Source organism: Equus quagga, chromosome 6 (assembly GCF_021613505.1).
Source record: "Equus quagga isolate Etosha38 chromosome 6, UCLA_HA_Equagga_1.0, whole genome shotgun sequence".
In the NCBI taxonomy this organism is placed as follows: domain Eukaryota; kingdom Metazoa; phylum Chordata; class Mammalia; order Perissodactyla; family Equidae; genus Equus; species Equus quagga.
In genome coordinates, this window is record NC_060272.1 from 14,253,431 (window position 1) to 14,269,355 (window position 15,925).

The 15,925-nt window shown below is 42.2% G+C and overlaps 1 protein-coding gene across 9 annotated transcripts in view; it reads left to right on the plus strand.

Annotated features, from left to right (window-relative positions):
* Positions 1–6: 6 nt before the first annotated feature.
* The window catches only part of DOCK9 (dedicator of cytokinesis 9), a 273,741-nt gene continuing 257,822 nt past the window's right edge, over positions 7–15,925 (plus strand). For all 9 annotated transcript variants that reach the window (XM_046664993.1, XM_046664998.1, XM_046664997.1 and 6 more), the window contains exon 1: positions 7–227. In XM_046664993.1, coding sequence (XP_046520949.1) covers positions 99–227 — 129 coding nt within the window. In that variant the 5' untranslated portion in view covers positions 7–98. The remainder of the gene's footprint in view (positions 228–15,925) is intronic.

Genomic DNA, 15,925 nt, shown 5'->3' on the forward strand with positions numbered 1-15,925 from the left:
GCCGCGGGCGGGCCGGACCGGGCCGGGCGCCGGAGGCGCACCTGGTGGTGGCGGCGGGGCCGGGCCGGACCGCGGGAGCAGGCGCGGCGGCGGCGAGGATGTCGCAGCCTCCGTTGCTCCCCGCCTCGGCGGAGACTCGGAAGTTCACCCGGGCGCTGAGTAAGCCGGGCACGGCGGCCGAGCTGCGGCAGAGCGTGTCGGAGGTGGTGCGCGGCTCGGTGCTCCTGGTGAGTGCGGGACGGCGGGCGGGCGGCCGCCTCCTCCGCGCTCCTCCAAGTCGGCGGGCCCCGAGGCGGAGCCGCCGACCCTACTGGATTAAGAGATGGTGGGGAAGCGCGGGGAGTGTTGGACAGGGGAGAAGGGAGGGTCCCGGAGGGGCAGCAACTTTCAGGTCCCCACCAGGCGTCTGGGGGTCCTCACCTCACTGCTGCCTCTTCCCTCTCAGGAAATTTCCTGGGAGATCGCCATCTCCCTCAGTTACCCCACCGCCCCGCCCCCCAGTTTACCTTACGCCTGCCAACTGGGAAATTACTTTCCCCCATTCCTCCCATAGCTCCCTTCTCCTCCTGTATTCTGGAGGGGCTTGGCACCTGTAGCCTGGAGTGGCGCAGGGGAGTGGAGGTGGGGGTTCTCCCTTCCAGTCCGCAACCCAGGGTGGGAGATGGTCCTGCAGACCCTTTGGGTGGGTGAGCTCCAGAAGGGAAGGGGTTCCGCATCCTCTTCTCTGCGCCCCCCCCCCCCCCCTCCCCCCCCCCACCCCCAGCTGACATCCTGAGGTTTGGCCTCCTCTTATGAAGGGGTAGGGGGCGTGATAGGAGCCCTTGGTAATTTCAGCATTGGTGCAAATTATTACGAAGTTTGGGGATTTGAAATAAGCAAAGCCAGCAGCCCTGAGATTAACCTAGTCGAATGAGAACGTCTTTAGAGAATAGGCCTGGGTGTGAGGAAGATGAAGTTTTAAATCGACTTTTCCATAGCCAGGGCTGGTCCTGCTATATTTGGAAAAGCAGTACACCCGGATCGCTGGATGGTGCGGGAGAGGAGAGAGTTGGAGCAGTTGCCTGCTCTCCAGGGAAGCTGGAAACTTTTAGCAGCTCCTTGTATTGTCGCTGGCATTTGTTTTCTTGAAAGGGGCTTGTTTGTGGGGACTTGTGTTTGTTGGAACCAGTGCAAGAAGATGGGCCTTGGAAATGATTCTCTGGGCTTTGTGGTGCTTTGTGTGGCGTATTGTTGGCGTGGAGATCCAAGTCCTTTCACACAGGGGCTGGGGCATCTTTTTGGTAGCAGATAGATCCCCTTCCCGGGCAGACACAGCATGACAGGAGTGATGTTTGTCGAGATAAGCTTTTCTGATCTCCACATGCAGCTTGCTCGGTTTGATTTTTCTCTGAATCGCCAGCTCTGCCAACTCACCCCAGATTCCTCAAGCTCCAATGTGTTCAGTAATATACAGGGATTTTATTTTTCTGTTATACTGAATTGATCAGTTGATGGTAAGGAGTAGAGCAGGAGAAGGGAATAGACCAGAACCTGCCATTTCTTCCATAACTTGAACTCACTTCTGTTGCTTTGGCCTAAAGAGGATTTCCTGCATTTTCCTGACTTTTGTCAGTGTGTATGTTAAAGATAAATCCACAACATCTGTGGGATCTTTTGTGTTCTTGCACGAAACTTAGTTCTTTTAACTGGGAGCTACTCTTCATCAGGTATTTGAAGCAAAAGAAGAGTAGGTAAGACATGACTGTGCCATGGTTTCCAAAGCGCTGGCAGACCCAGCCTGAGGAGGTACTAGCTTAATAAGCCATTAGGTTTAGCGCGGAAGTGCCGACACAGGCACAACACTGCTAATTACTGATGTGCAACAGTCCTTGAATATCTCCTCTTCCTGTTGGAGGATGGTCTACTGATAGTGACCTAGTAGTGTCCATTCTCGTGTGTGACATACCTCATGATGCTTTCATAATACATCTCTTTTCTCTGAACACCCTTAAGCATGAACAGCCAGATGACTGCCTGGTGTGTCAACTCTTAGTGTGGTCTATCTGTGGTCGCTTGTCTGATGAAACAAATACAAAATGCAGGAAAGCAGGTGGGCCTACTCTCGTGTTTGAGTGGCTCCCCGGTTGCACTGCAGAAGGAGGAATTTGGAATAGCTTACAGATACTAAAATTACTGGTAAACCTCACTCCCTTCACCTCCTGCCAGGTACTCTGCCGTTGCCTGCTTCCTCTTGCTGCTCCCCTGTGTCTGCCAGGAAGCCACAGCAGGTGCACTTGCCACATAGGTTCTGGCTTGGTTTCCTTCTAGGAGGATATAAGAAGGTACCACTGATCCTTGCAGGAGGCAGAGCAGCAACCAAGCCAGGGTTTGGAACCCTGTGGTCCATCAATCCATGCGTGGATGGAAGTATTACTCTGCTCTGTCTTAGATAACTTGGGTCAGTGCTAATACAGTGCCTACAGCATAGTAAACGTTCAATAAATATTCTTAACCAGCTGACTAATAAACACTTCTGTAGATGGACTAAAAGAAAACATGAACAGGGTATGGATTTAACTAGCTTTCCCCATGTTTCTAGTATTAATGAGTGGCTGGTAGTGAGTTCAGAAACAACAAAATTAAATAGTTCATTAGTTAGTAAAGGCTGCCATTTGACAGACAAACTTTAAAATGTAAAAGTGAGATGTGCTCATAAAGTTTTCTTGTTTGATAGCTTCATTTTTCATAGGCTGAGGTGTGTGGGCTTTTAAAAATGATTTTGTATTAATTTATTTGAAAAGCTTGAAAATAAACATACAAAAAAGTGGAGAGAATAGTGTAATGAACCCTCATATTCCATCACCCAGATTCAATAATTATCAGGATTTTGTCAAACTTAGTTCAACTATCCCTTTTTCCCATTTTTTTTGTGATTGTGAGTTCCAGGCCTCCCGTCATTTCCTGTATACCTATTTCCTATATACCCCTGTATACCTAGTATGTATTGTTAAAAATTGATATATATTCTTGCATAACTGTAATGCCATTATGATAAAATTAACAATAACCTGTTGATATACTATTGAGATTTCTCAGATTGCTTAAAAAACATCTTCGATTGGTAATTTGTTCTAGTCAGGATCCAAATAAGGTTTGTGGGCCTTTTCAAATGCAGTTTGGTCTTTCATGAACCTTAGAATTATTGATGATGGAGAGAACCCTCCCTGGGGTCAGGAGTCTTGGTTTTTTCTTTTCTTTTTTTAAAGATTGGCACCTGGGCTAACATCTGTTGCCAATCATTTGTTTTTTTTTCCTTCTTCCCAAAGTTCCCCTGGTACATAGTTGTATATTCTAGTTGTGAGTGCCTCTGGTTGTGCTATATGGGACGCTGCCTCAACATGACCTGATGAGCGGTGCCATGTCCGTGCCCAGGATCCAAAACAGTGAAACCCTGGGCTGCCGAAGTGGAGCATGCGAACTTAACCACTCGGCCACAGGGCCAGTCCCATGGAGTCCTGGGTTTTAATCCTAAAGGTTTAGTAGTGCAGAGCCTGGGCGCTGGAGTCAGAGCATGTGGGTTGTAATCCCAGCTCTACTCCTTACCAGCTGTGAAGTCTTCGGCATATGACTTAGCCTTGCTGTGCCTCGGTTTCCTCATCTGTAGAGTGGAGATAATAGTCATACTCACCTTACAGGGTTGTTGGAAGGATTAAATGAACAATAGAGGTAAAGCTTTTAGATGGTGCCTGGCATGTATTCTACCAGATACTGGAGGCACCGTAGGCTGTCGCTTAACTTCTCTGAACCTCGGGGCTCCTGTTCTACTAAGTGAGGGGCTGTACTAGATTGTTTCTAGAGTCCCTTTTCCCACTCACAGGCTTCAATTCTAAGCTGCTTTGATAAGAGTAGCAGAGGTACTAGTAATGTTCCTAACTGTAGGAAAGGTAGTTTATGATTTTGGGCAATGGAAGAAGAATGCTCACAATTCCAGAATTAGCTTTCTGTGATTTAGAATAGTCAGGAGGGCAGCATGTTCAAAATATATACAAGCTCAGAAGAAAAACTAGAAATTATTCCCTGAGCAGGGTTGAGTTGTGATTGCTTTTGGAGCTCCCAAAGGCATTTTACCTTGGGTCTTTCAGCTGTTTTAAAGATAGCATCATAATGGCCTAGATCTAACAAAGCATGCCACCCAAGGCCTAAAAATACCCTTTTTCTGAAAGATTTATGTAAATATTGTGACATGGCCCTTTGCAGGGTTTGCCGTATATATGCACTTGGATATTGATGCCCAGTCATCTGGCTGCCGGCTTCCTTACGATCTTATCTCAGTGTGTTCATCTTCAAACTCTCCTTTTATGTCAAGCCCCTGCCAGGGATACCATTCCACACCCCTTGGAGGTCCAGAAGTATGAAATGAAATGAAACCAAGTCAGGTCATTAGTAAATTTTCCTTTGTGTTGCTGGAGAAGGACGGACAGAGGTGTGGAATGATAATCTCCAGGAGTACATGCTTGGGGCCTTCCTCACCCTCCCAGAGCAGTCAGCTCAAGATTCCAGTATTATCTGAGGTAATGTGAGACTTGAGTGGTGGTGTTCTTTAAAATCCTCAGGTAATGTAAAAGCTCATTTTGGCTGTAATTTTAAATCAGATATGTTAGTAAATTGGCAACTGAACTGGTCTGAGCTTCACCTCATTGTCTTTCTCCACCCTCTGGTGGAGTCCTAACAAACAGAAATGTCCCAGAATACAGGAAGCAGGGTGGAGGCCCATCTCCAACTAGATAATCAACAACAGGTTCTATTTCTTTGGTTTCTAGTTCGTTTGAGTATTAGGATACGGGAGGGCATTAGTAATGCCTTGAATCTGAAAAGGGAGGGGAGGAATTGTGAAATCTTCATCCAGATTTATTGAGGGCCTGCTCTATGTGAGGACTCTGCTGGGTGCTGAGGATATGATACTGCGTTAGAGCAGGGTTTGTGATCTAAACAGGTGAACAAGTCAGTCATCTACAAAAAGATAGATAATAGTACAAAGGAGAACATTTAAAGGGTTAAATGCCTGGTTCAGAGGATAGAGGAGGCTGAACTAACAGAGAACTGGCATACTTGGAAAAGGGTTTATGAAGAATTGAACTGGACCTGGAAGATGCAGAGATAAGGGAGACTTTTTTCTAAAAAAGAATAAGAGATTGAGCAAATATTTAGAATGGCTGAGTAGGCCCAGAAGGATCAGAGCAGCTTGGGCAAAGAGGGCTAAGTTTTAGGAGGAAGGGAGAGAAATACAGTTGCTAATTTGGGGAACAATTTTAATCATTGGCTGAGAACACCTCATAAAATAGATTTTATTCTTATCTTTTTGAAACCCATTTTAGGAAAGAAGTTTAAACCAGCCCATGAACGTATGGTTCTTAGACTTTCCCTTAAGTGTAATCTTGGGGGTAAATAATGTGACAGTTTTGTAACATGCGGGCACGAGGACACGAAGAGAAGTCTGTGGTGTGGAAGAGAAAACCCAGAAATAGGGCTGTGTGTGTGTAAACATTTAGGGTGTCGTGCCAGTAGTGGTCTAATATGGCGGGTGCGCCATTGAGTAAATGATGTTGCAGAGAAACGTTGTTGGAGCCGCAGCCCTCATCACATGTTGAAATAAGTTGTAACTAAATGTAAGAGTTAACGTGTAAAGTAAATTAAAGAAACAGCATACAACATGGATGAATACTGGTGTAAGAGTGGAGAGGATTTTTTAAAGCAGGAAAGTAAAGGAAAAAACCAGTTTGGCCTGGGCTTGGGAGGTGAGCAAGTTTCTTCACCTGAGCCTTGGTTTGCTTCTGAGAATTGGGGTCTTAGTTATTCTCTTAGAGAGTTTTTAAAATAAAGATTAACTAAGATAATGTATGTAAAGTTCTTAATAATAAGTGCTTAACAAATGTAAGCTTGTATTATGTTAATGAAAGAAAAGATGACTAACTATATGTGGAGCCAGCATTTATTAAGTACTAACCGTGTCCTAGGGTATGTGTTAGGGCTTTACATTTGGAAGGTTAAGTCACTTCAGGGTCACAAGGCTGTAAATGGAGGATCTGGGCCTTGAACCTGGTACTGTAGCCTCAGACCACGTGTTCCTAATCACTCTGCCTCCTGCCTCCTCATGCAAACACTCAAACCTCTGTTCTGTATGTCACAAATACCATAGATTTAAAAGTCAAACAATAAACTTAGAAACAATTTTTGTCGTCTATCTATATGTATATATCAGTCATAGTGTTAAGTTTTAAAAAATATATTGAGAGTTATTACAAATCAATTAAAAGACATGCTCCAGTAGAAAAATGGGAAAAGATATTAATAGGCAATTCCTCAAAGAAAGGAATACAGTTAACCAATAAATAGCAGAAAAACGCATTCAGCCCTGCTATAATGAAAGAAACATTAATTAAAGCAAGATGCCATTTTTGCCCAATAAACTTGCAAACATAGAAAAGATTTTGTGAGAACAGGGTGAACTGGGCACTTGGGTTGCAGGCCTACCCCTTTCCGCAGCTCCAGGGACCCATTCGCATGGTATTTTGTAAGAATTGTGTCTCCTGAGTTTTGCAGCATGATGAATGGAATAACGTTTTGCGGTTGGGCTATATGTATCAGGAACTTGAACATGATTCCATTCTTTGGCCCAGTACATAAAATTGTAGGAATTTCTCCTAAGGACTAACCTGAAATGTGCATAAAGTACACTTTCTTTTTTTTGTTTTTTGAGGAAGATTAGCCCTGAGCTAACTGCTGCCACTCCTCCTCTTTTTCTGAGGAAGACTGGCCCTGAGCTAACATCTGTGCCCATCTTCCTCTACTTTATTTGGGATGCCTGCTACAGCATGGCTTGCCAAGTGGTGCCATGTCCGCATCCGGGATCCAAACCGGTGAACCCGGGGACACCGAAGCAGAATGTGTGCACTTAACCGCTGCGCCACCAGGCCAGTCCCTAAAGTACACTTTCTGAAGTCACAGTGCTGTCTGTTTAGGGCAGAAAATGTAAAATAGTGACCGATTGCAAATTGTCTAAGGGTCTTAACAGTAGTCTAAATAAATTGTGGACTGTGAACTGTTTATGCCATCACTAAGCTTTGTTTTAGGAGAATAATGACTTGAGGAAATTCTTCCATCGTAGTGTTGGAAGGCAGTGGGGGCTTGGGTTTTGTTACCCCTTTGCTACTAACCATTGTGTGACCTTGGTTGTCCCTCTGCAGCCTGGCTTCTGTCCTCAGTGTGAGGTGGCCTTCCAGTCCTCGCCCTGTCAACTTGTCTGCTACAGCATTTGATGCCATTTAGCACCCCCTTCCCCTTCTCTGGTTCTCCTTCCTTCTTTGTTGTCTTCACTCTGTTTCCTTCCGACACTCACCACCCAGCGGCATTCCTAAAGCGTCCCTTCTCCACCATTGGTTCACAGAATTTAGTCTCTTCCCTTCTCTCTGAAGGGAGTTACACACTTCATTGCAATTTCTGAATCTTTCTCTCAGTTCTGATTGTTTTCCCCCTGTCTCAGACCTGCTTTTCTGCTGACCTGCCTGGCATGTGTACTTGGCTGTCCTACCTGTCCCTTAAGTTCAGCATGTGTGAAACATAAATTGTCACTTTTCATCTTAAACCAGCCGTCCTTTTTGCGTTCTTGTTTTCTTTAGTGAGAGGCATCATTTCATGGTCACCAACTTTGAAATCTCTGTGTCTTCCTTTGTCTCTTCTGTTCATCTCCTTTTACCTTCTTCATTCTGTCATTATTGCATCTATCACGTTCTATTTCTGCATGAGTCAGGAGGGGCTAAGAACTCCCAAAGCTCGGTGGTTTATTTCTCCTCTACACTGCCTGTCCATTGAGGGTGGCTGGAGACCATGTTGTCCACATCCTGGGACCTGGGTTGCTACGACAGCCACCGTCTTGAATGTGGTGGATCCTTGTTGGGGGAAGGAGTGTGGGGACTCTCTCACAGGTTCTTAAGCTTCTACCCAGTCACTTCAGCATTCGTTCCATTGGCTAAACCAAGTTGCATGGCCACACCTAACTCCAAAGGGCAGGGGGAAGTACAATCCTGTCTGTATGCCTGGAAGGAGAGCTAAAATCTTTGGTCAGCAGCACTCATGACTTCTACATCGTGTCGTCTTCTTCTCTCTGTCTCCTGCTCCTATCCTGGTCCCTGCAGTAGTAGGGGATAGGATTCCTTCGTCTGGTCTCTTTGCTGCCGTTCTTACTTCATCTTTAAGGCTTCAATTCTGAATCCTTAACACACCAGTGCCTCCCACTGCCCTGGGACTATATGCTCCTTCCCTTGGACTGTAAGTGCTCTCCTTATCAGGCACCACTCTCTCATTGCTCACCAGCCTGGCTTTTACATCCTCTGGATGCCAGGTTGTCATACCCCAGGACCTTGGCAGAAGCTCTTACCTCTGTCTGGGATAATAGTCACCTCCTTGCCTCCCTCGTCATCTGCCAGGCCACTCCCCTTGGTCTTTGGAACTGTGGTTACACGTCCTTGCCTCACGGAGGCCTTGTCTATCCGCCCAAACTGAAATAGGCCCTGCCAGTTCTTTTCCTTTGTACCACTTAGCACAATTTATATATTTATTTATGTGTACATTTGTTTCTCATCTGTTTCCCTCACTGGACTGTTTGTTCACCATGGTTTCGTAGTACTTGGCACATAGGAGAGGCTCAATAAATTTTTTTTGATGAATGAATCACTCCTGAAGTCTCTACATCTGACATGTCTCATTTTTTCATCTTCTTTTGATTCCCTGTTGCCCCTAATTTCTCTTCCCTCCACTTAATTCTATTTACTTCATTCTAGCCCATCTCTGTCTGCCAGATTAATTTTCCTAATGCACTGGTTCCATTATATCATTAATTTCTCATTGCAACCTGATAAATTTGATGATATTCATGTATATAAGAATGCATCACTTTGGGGCTGGCCCTGTGTTTGCTTTAGTTTAGAAAAAGCTGGTCAGGTTGTCAGTAGATCTGTGTGATCTTTGCATAGTTTTTTTTTGAGGAATATTAGCCCTGAGCTAACATCTGCTGCCAATCCTCCTTTTTTTTGCTGAGGAAGACTGGCCCTGAGCTAACATCCATACCCATCTTCCTCTACTTTATATGTGGGACACCTACCACAGCATGGCTTGCCAAGTGGTGCCATGTCTGCACCTGGGATCCGAACTGGCAAACCCTGGGCTGCCGAAGTGGAACATGCACACTTAACCGCTGTGCCACCAGGCTGGCCCCAATCTTTGCATAGTTTTTGAAAGCAGCTATGCATTTTGATACAAGTAAGGTTAGTTTCCTTTTGTTTTCTTTTTGGCGAGGAAGATTGGCCCTGAGCTAACCACCTGTTGCCAATCTTCCTCTTCTTGCTTGAGGAAGAGTGGCCCTGAGCTAACATCTGTGCCTGTCTTCCTCTCTTTTGTATGTGGCATGCCTCCACAGCATGGCTTGATAAGTGGTGTGTAGGTCTGCACCTGGGATCTAAACCTGTTAACCCTGGGCTGCTGAAGCGGAGTGTGTGACCTTAACCACTACGCCACTGGCCGGCCCAAGATTAATTTCCTTTTTTAGGACCATTTGTTTTCACCAACTCTGTAGAACCTCAGTGTATAAAAGAACACACTGATTTAATTCTTGTGTTAGGTATTTAGCAACTCATTTATTTGAAAACAAAACATAATAAAACTACAAATAATAAAGACTACTAGAAGAGCTTTTCATTCACTTGACCCATGAGTTTTGCCAAACTTCAGGAAGCACTTGGATGGTGAAGTTGTTTCTATTCCTTTTACATCTCTGTTACTTTTTCTCTAATAGACTCCTTGAGTCCTTATCAGCGAATTGATAGCAGGGAGACTTACTATCTGATCAGAACTCTGTAATGCCAAATGGTTTGTTTGGATCTCCCTGCCTGCCTTTCTTTGAAGTGGCAGGGATAAATACATTTAAGATAGTGCTTGGATGTGTCTGCTTCTGGAGGCTGGTGGAGTCAGTGCATGTGTTAGAGACATGCCCATTTATTTATTATAGATTACCATTTATTGAGCGTGAATCAGAAAGTAAATCTGAAAGCAGATGTCAGTGAACTGCCAGGATCTCCATCGACCCCCTGAAGTTTGTTCTCAAACTCTTGTGTACTTAGTTTGAGAGTCACATACTCTATTTTCATTTTGTACATTTTGTGTTAATAGAAAATACATGTTCTGTCATGTGGATATAGAAATGTTCTAAGGAGAGATGTTTACCATACTAAGTTAAAAAAAGATTATAAACAGTATATAGAATGATTCACTTTTTAAAAAAAGTATAAGCAGTATTCATGGAAAAGTTTTATGATATTACAGATGCCCTTATAAACCATTCTCTTTTGTTTCAGGAGTAAGTGAAATGTCAGCTGTTTAGCCCCTGAATTCTAGAATCTAGAAGATATGGTGGTATAAGCAAGTTTCTTTAATAGGGAGATTGTTCTTGCTAGTGAGAGCAGTAGGATACAGCAGACAAGATCTTGGGCTCAAGAGATTCTAAACCCAGCATTTCAGAGAAAGTTCTGCTTTCTTAGTCTCTTCACCCCGAGAATGGACATCATGATAGCACTTATCCCATAGATCTTTGCGATGATTGAGTGAGCTGATGCATATAAAGCACTTAGAATAGGGCCTGGCACACAGTAAATAGCCAGTAAGTGCAAGCTTTGTTATTTATATAGAGGACAACCTAAAGGAATATCATATAATTTTAAAAGTGCTGCTTATGGAGAACTTACAACATGGGAAAATTATAATATTGGTGAAAAAGAAGCAGTATATGGAAATATATATGATCATAATTATGTAAGAAATAACTTTGTATATAGAAGAAAAAATGTTGGAAGGTAATACATGAAAAGGTATGCGTATGGTTTGTTCTTTATATATTGTAGTATTTCCCAGTTGTTTTACTTTCATAAGTGAATAGATGATAATCTACCAAGACAAAGAAAACAGTGAATATCGGAGGGAAATTTTGGTGCTGCTTGCAAGACATTCAAATTAGTACTGTTTGGAAATTATACTTGTACATCTTAGTGCTTGTACAGATGTGCATCTTAAAGTACAAAGTGTTACTGAAGGAAGACATACACGTGCATCTTGGTAGCAAAAATATTGTCGACCAGTTAAGAGCCCTGCATAGAGTGCTCATAGAGGAGGGAGGCCCTTGTGAAATAATGAAACTTTACATTTGACAGTTTTTAAAAATTCTTCCAAAAAACCTGGGCAGAATTGCGTTTGACACAAAAAATTTAAAAATTCTTCATCTTGCCCGTGCCTTTGGAAAATCTAGTCAAAGAGACGGGGTAGTTTTTTTTATTTCTGTTTTTCAGTGAAGAAACTGAAGACCAGAGAAATCAAGTGACTCGCTTAAGGTCACCTGGCTAATATTTAACATTTTTTCGTGGTAACATGGCAGGGATTGTCTAAAAGATATAATTTTAAAAATTAACTTTCTCTGAAACTTTTACATGGTTGTTAACTTGAAACATTAAACACTTTTCTGGAAAGTACCATGAATTCTCTGGGTTGATAGAAATTTGTGATGTGGAAATGAAATCATACTGTTTTGGAGGTGAAATGTATCTTTTGAGGTCTTCTGGTCCAGCTTCCTAATTTTACAGATGAGGAAGATAAGGTCTACCATGGTTAAGTGATTTGTCTTATAGCTAGTTAGTCATATAGCTAGTTAGTCTTGCAGACCAGAACAAAATCTAGTTTACTGACTCCTGGTCCAATGTATTTTCCACTGACCGCAGGAAATAATTAAATTTACTTTGTTTGCACTTGAATTTCATCAAGTACCTTTATAGCATTGTAATCAGGCAATATCAGAATATGAGATATCGATTTGCACCATGGATCTCCTTCCTGCTTATATATTTCATGTGTCCTAGGCCAGTTTGTAGATGTAGATTCATTTTTCCACAAGCCAAGAAAGGAATTCTACGTTTCTGTTTAAGGGGTATTGGTAGGAAAGGGAGAAAGAAATAAAAAGCAAGAATTACAAGATTAATCTAAAAAGAGATCTCAGTATCTTATTGTAGAAGGAAGAATTAATTTAGTAGTCAAATAATGTTATTCAAGGGGCAGAGAAGTTCATGGTTTTATGTATACTTTGGTTAAAATGATTATGTGGTTAGAGAAAAAACCTTCCTGGGCATATTAACCTAAAATTCTTAATGTAGAATAATTTCTGTTAATCTAGGTTATTTTACCTTTCAGGCTGTTTTGCTGTGGCTAAAATAAATATTCAGCTATGAATGGCAATTTGGTTCAAATTGTATTACAGAAAGGGTTGCATTTCTAAGATTGTTTAGAGAACTTATTTAATCTGTCATTCTAACATACTGCTGTTTTCTTAAGTAGAAAGCAGAGTTCCTATGGTGATAGCAGAGGTGCCATAATATTTATAGTATATTAGATTCATTTATAAACTATTACACTAGCTAAGATTTACAGGATATTTAATCTCGTAGGTTAACTTTTTTTCTTCCCAGACTTTTAATATGTTCATTTAGCCATCTTTATTTTCCTTATTCTAAAAGAAAACCTTCTGAGAGAATATTAGTTATTTTTTTCTAGAAGATCAGAAGTAACTGCTGTTGTATGATTTTTTTGAAACTGAAAAATGTGTGTGCTTTACTGACTTATTTGGAGGTGATTTTGTGAAAAACTAATTAATGTATCAAGTTTTTTAAAGGACTTAAGACCATTTAAACTGTTGGGAGAACTGGGTTCTGCCTGTGATACCTACTCCTTCCGGGTCTTGGCCTGGTGCCTGCATTGTGCCACCTGTACAAGGCAGGAGGCATTGACCAGCCCAGAGTGGATTTAAGCTGCTTCTTTCTGACCAGATCCTTTGGTTTGGAGCGTGGCCTGGTACAGCCCTGGAGCTTATTTCCATCAGTGGTAACCTTTGGGAGAGGAGGGGCCAAGGCCAGATGGAGCCCAGTCTTTTGTGCTCCAGCTGCCCTGTGATCTTCCACATTATCAGGCCAGGCGTCTTGCCCTGGAGCCTCCTGAGGATTCAGTGTCCTCTTGTTTATCTTCTGGTCAGGATCTTAGCAGATTTTAAGTCATTTTTGAGTTCTTAACATGACACTAGCAGACAAAAATGCAGTGTTACTACAATTTTTTTAAGCTTTGGAGTGTCAATCTTCAGGAGATCCCTAGTTGTCATTGGTCATTCACTTACTCAACAAACACTAAAGTATAAACATTTGGTTAAGACACAGACCTTGTCCTCAAGGTGCATGTTAACTAGAGGAAAAGGAGCACAGTTGGGACCCAGGGAACTTTTGGGTTGGTGTTCCTCTTGGGGAGTCCTCTGACTTTTAGCTGTTTTGCACCCTAGAAGGAAGAAGGAAGGTTGTGACCAGTGCAGATGGAGTTTGTAGGAAGATGCTGAGACTAAAGTCAGCTTTCTGGAGAGTGGAAACATACCAGGACCTCCACATCTATTATTCTGCTTTCGTGAGACCCAGGAAACATGAAGTTTGATGTGCGTGTTCATTGCAGGAGTAGTGATAGAATGGTTCTTTCATGAAGATACTGGGTAGGCACAGAGGAAACTCACATTAATGATAAGAGTGCAGGGAGAATTGTGGGTCATGGTTCAAAGGACCGGGCTAGAGAGGTGGGAGAAAATGCTTTTTATATTAATGTAGCTGTAACATCCTGAAGAGTCCTAAAATTAAGATTTTTAGCTATACACGTGTAATTTACTTTGAAACTAACTAGGGAAAACAGGGCATTTGAGAGATTTATTTCTCTTGGCATCTGTAATATGTCCCCTAGGTGCAAAGACCCCCTAAAATGCAGGGATTTGGATCTTGATTATGTCCTTAATTAACCTCAGAAGTAACATATGAAACTTATGTTAAATAATATAGTATCATTAGCATTTTAAACCTATGTTAAATAATATGCTGGTATATATTATTGTAATTCTTTATATACTATAGTTGAGGGTGCAAGAACCGTAAAACCTCTGCTTCTTCAGAACTGAAAATGAAACCAATTTTTGCAGAGCTTCAGATTAAAAATAATTTGAATTAATTATGAGAACTGTGCATGAAAAGCAAATTGAGTTTTTTATGCAAAATCATCAAGGACTTTAATCTCCAAGGAACACAGATTTGCAAGGTGCTGTTGCCTGGGTTTTTAGTGATTGTGAAGGATACTGAATACTAAGCATGGGGGCTTTTGGGAGCAAGGTGACATCCTGCTGATTGCAGTTAGGCTAATGATAGTGTAGCTAGATAAGGTACTGGTCTTTGTTTCTAGAAAAGCACCACTTTTCAATTGTAAAGAAACATCTTTATTCATAAAGTACTGAAATTGGTTCTTATGTAAAGGTGCATGTACTTGGTTTAGGCTTGATTTTTGTTTATTTTTATTTATTTATTTGCTGCTTATCATTAAGGACATTGTGGATTATGTTAATAATCCCCTGGGAAAAGAAATGAGCAAGTATTTGATTGACAAATATATATGCATGCACAAGTATATTACAGATGCTTCCACATTTATCTGAATAGGGAGATTTTTAATTTCACACATGCACCAAATTAATTGAACACATTTGTTGAATCCCTACTATGTGCCAAGCTCTGTGCTAGGTGCTTTGGGGAACCAGAATGAATAAGACAGATCCTGTCCTACGTGCTGACAGACCTAATAGGGGAGAGGAGGTTACAAAATAAGCTTTGTACACATTTAAATAGAAAATTGCATCATTGGAGAGTAAGTAAAAATGTTAAAATGTCCCCAGGAGAGAGAGTACCTCTAGTTGAGGAAAACAGAAAAAGCTTAATGAAGGAGATGGCATTTTGAGCTGAAAGTAGACTTGAGAGATGGCAATTGTTCTAGATAGAGGGACCACATGAGTGAAGGCCCTGAGGATGGAAATCATGGGGTGTGTCTGGGCAACAGTGAGTAGTTGAGTCTGGTGAAATATAGGGAGAGTTAGGGGTATAGAGATCCAGGTCACCCAAGGAAGGGGAGAGGGAACGTGGATAAGGGCCATGTTTTAGAGTTTTGACTTTATTCTTTGATGTGCGTTTTTGAGCTGGAAGGCGCCTGGATCAGAGCTTTGCTGTGGGAATATGGGGACTGTGTCATTAGAGCCTGGTGGCTGGGTCGTGGATTGGGGCAGAGAGCTAGGGCTTTAGATAGTACTTAGGAGACTTTTTTTTTTTGAGTTCGTAATAGTTTACTCAATGTGAGATTTCAGTTGTACATTATTTCTTGACTGTCACCACATAAGTGCTCTCCTTCACCCGCGGTGTTCCCCCCACCCCCCTTCCCCTGGTAACCACTGAACTGTTTTCTTTGTCCAGTGCTTGTTTATATTCCACTTATGACTGAAATCATCTGGTGTTTGTCTTTCTCAGACTGGCCTATTTCGCTTAGCATAATTCCCTCTAGGTCCTTCCATGTTATTGCAAATGGGATGAATTTGTCTTTTTTTCTGGCTGAGTAGTATTCCATTGTATATATATACCACATCTTTGTCCAGTTATCAGTCGATGGGCGCCTAGGTTGTTTCCAGGTCTTGGCTATTGTGAATAGTGCTGCAATGAACATAGGGGTGCATATGTTACTTTGGATTGTTGATTTCAAATTGTTTGGGTAGATACCCAGTAGTGGGATAGCTGGGTCATATGGTAGGTCTATTTTTAGTTTTTTGAGGAATCTCCATACTGTTTTCCAGTTTGCATTCCCACCAGCAGTGTGTGAAGGTTCCCTTCTCTCCACACCCTCTCCAACATTTGTTATTTTTAGTCTTAGTGATTATAGTCATTTTAACAGGCATAAGATGGTATCTTAGTGTAGCTTTGATTTGCATTTTCCTGATGATTGGTGATATTGAACATGTTTTCAT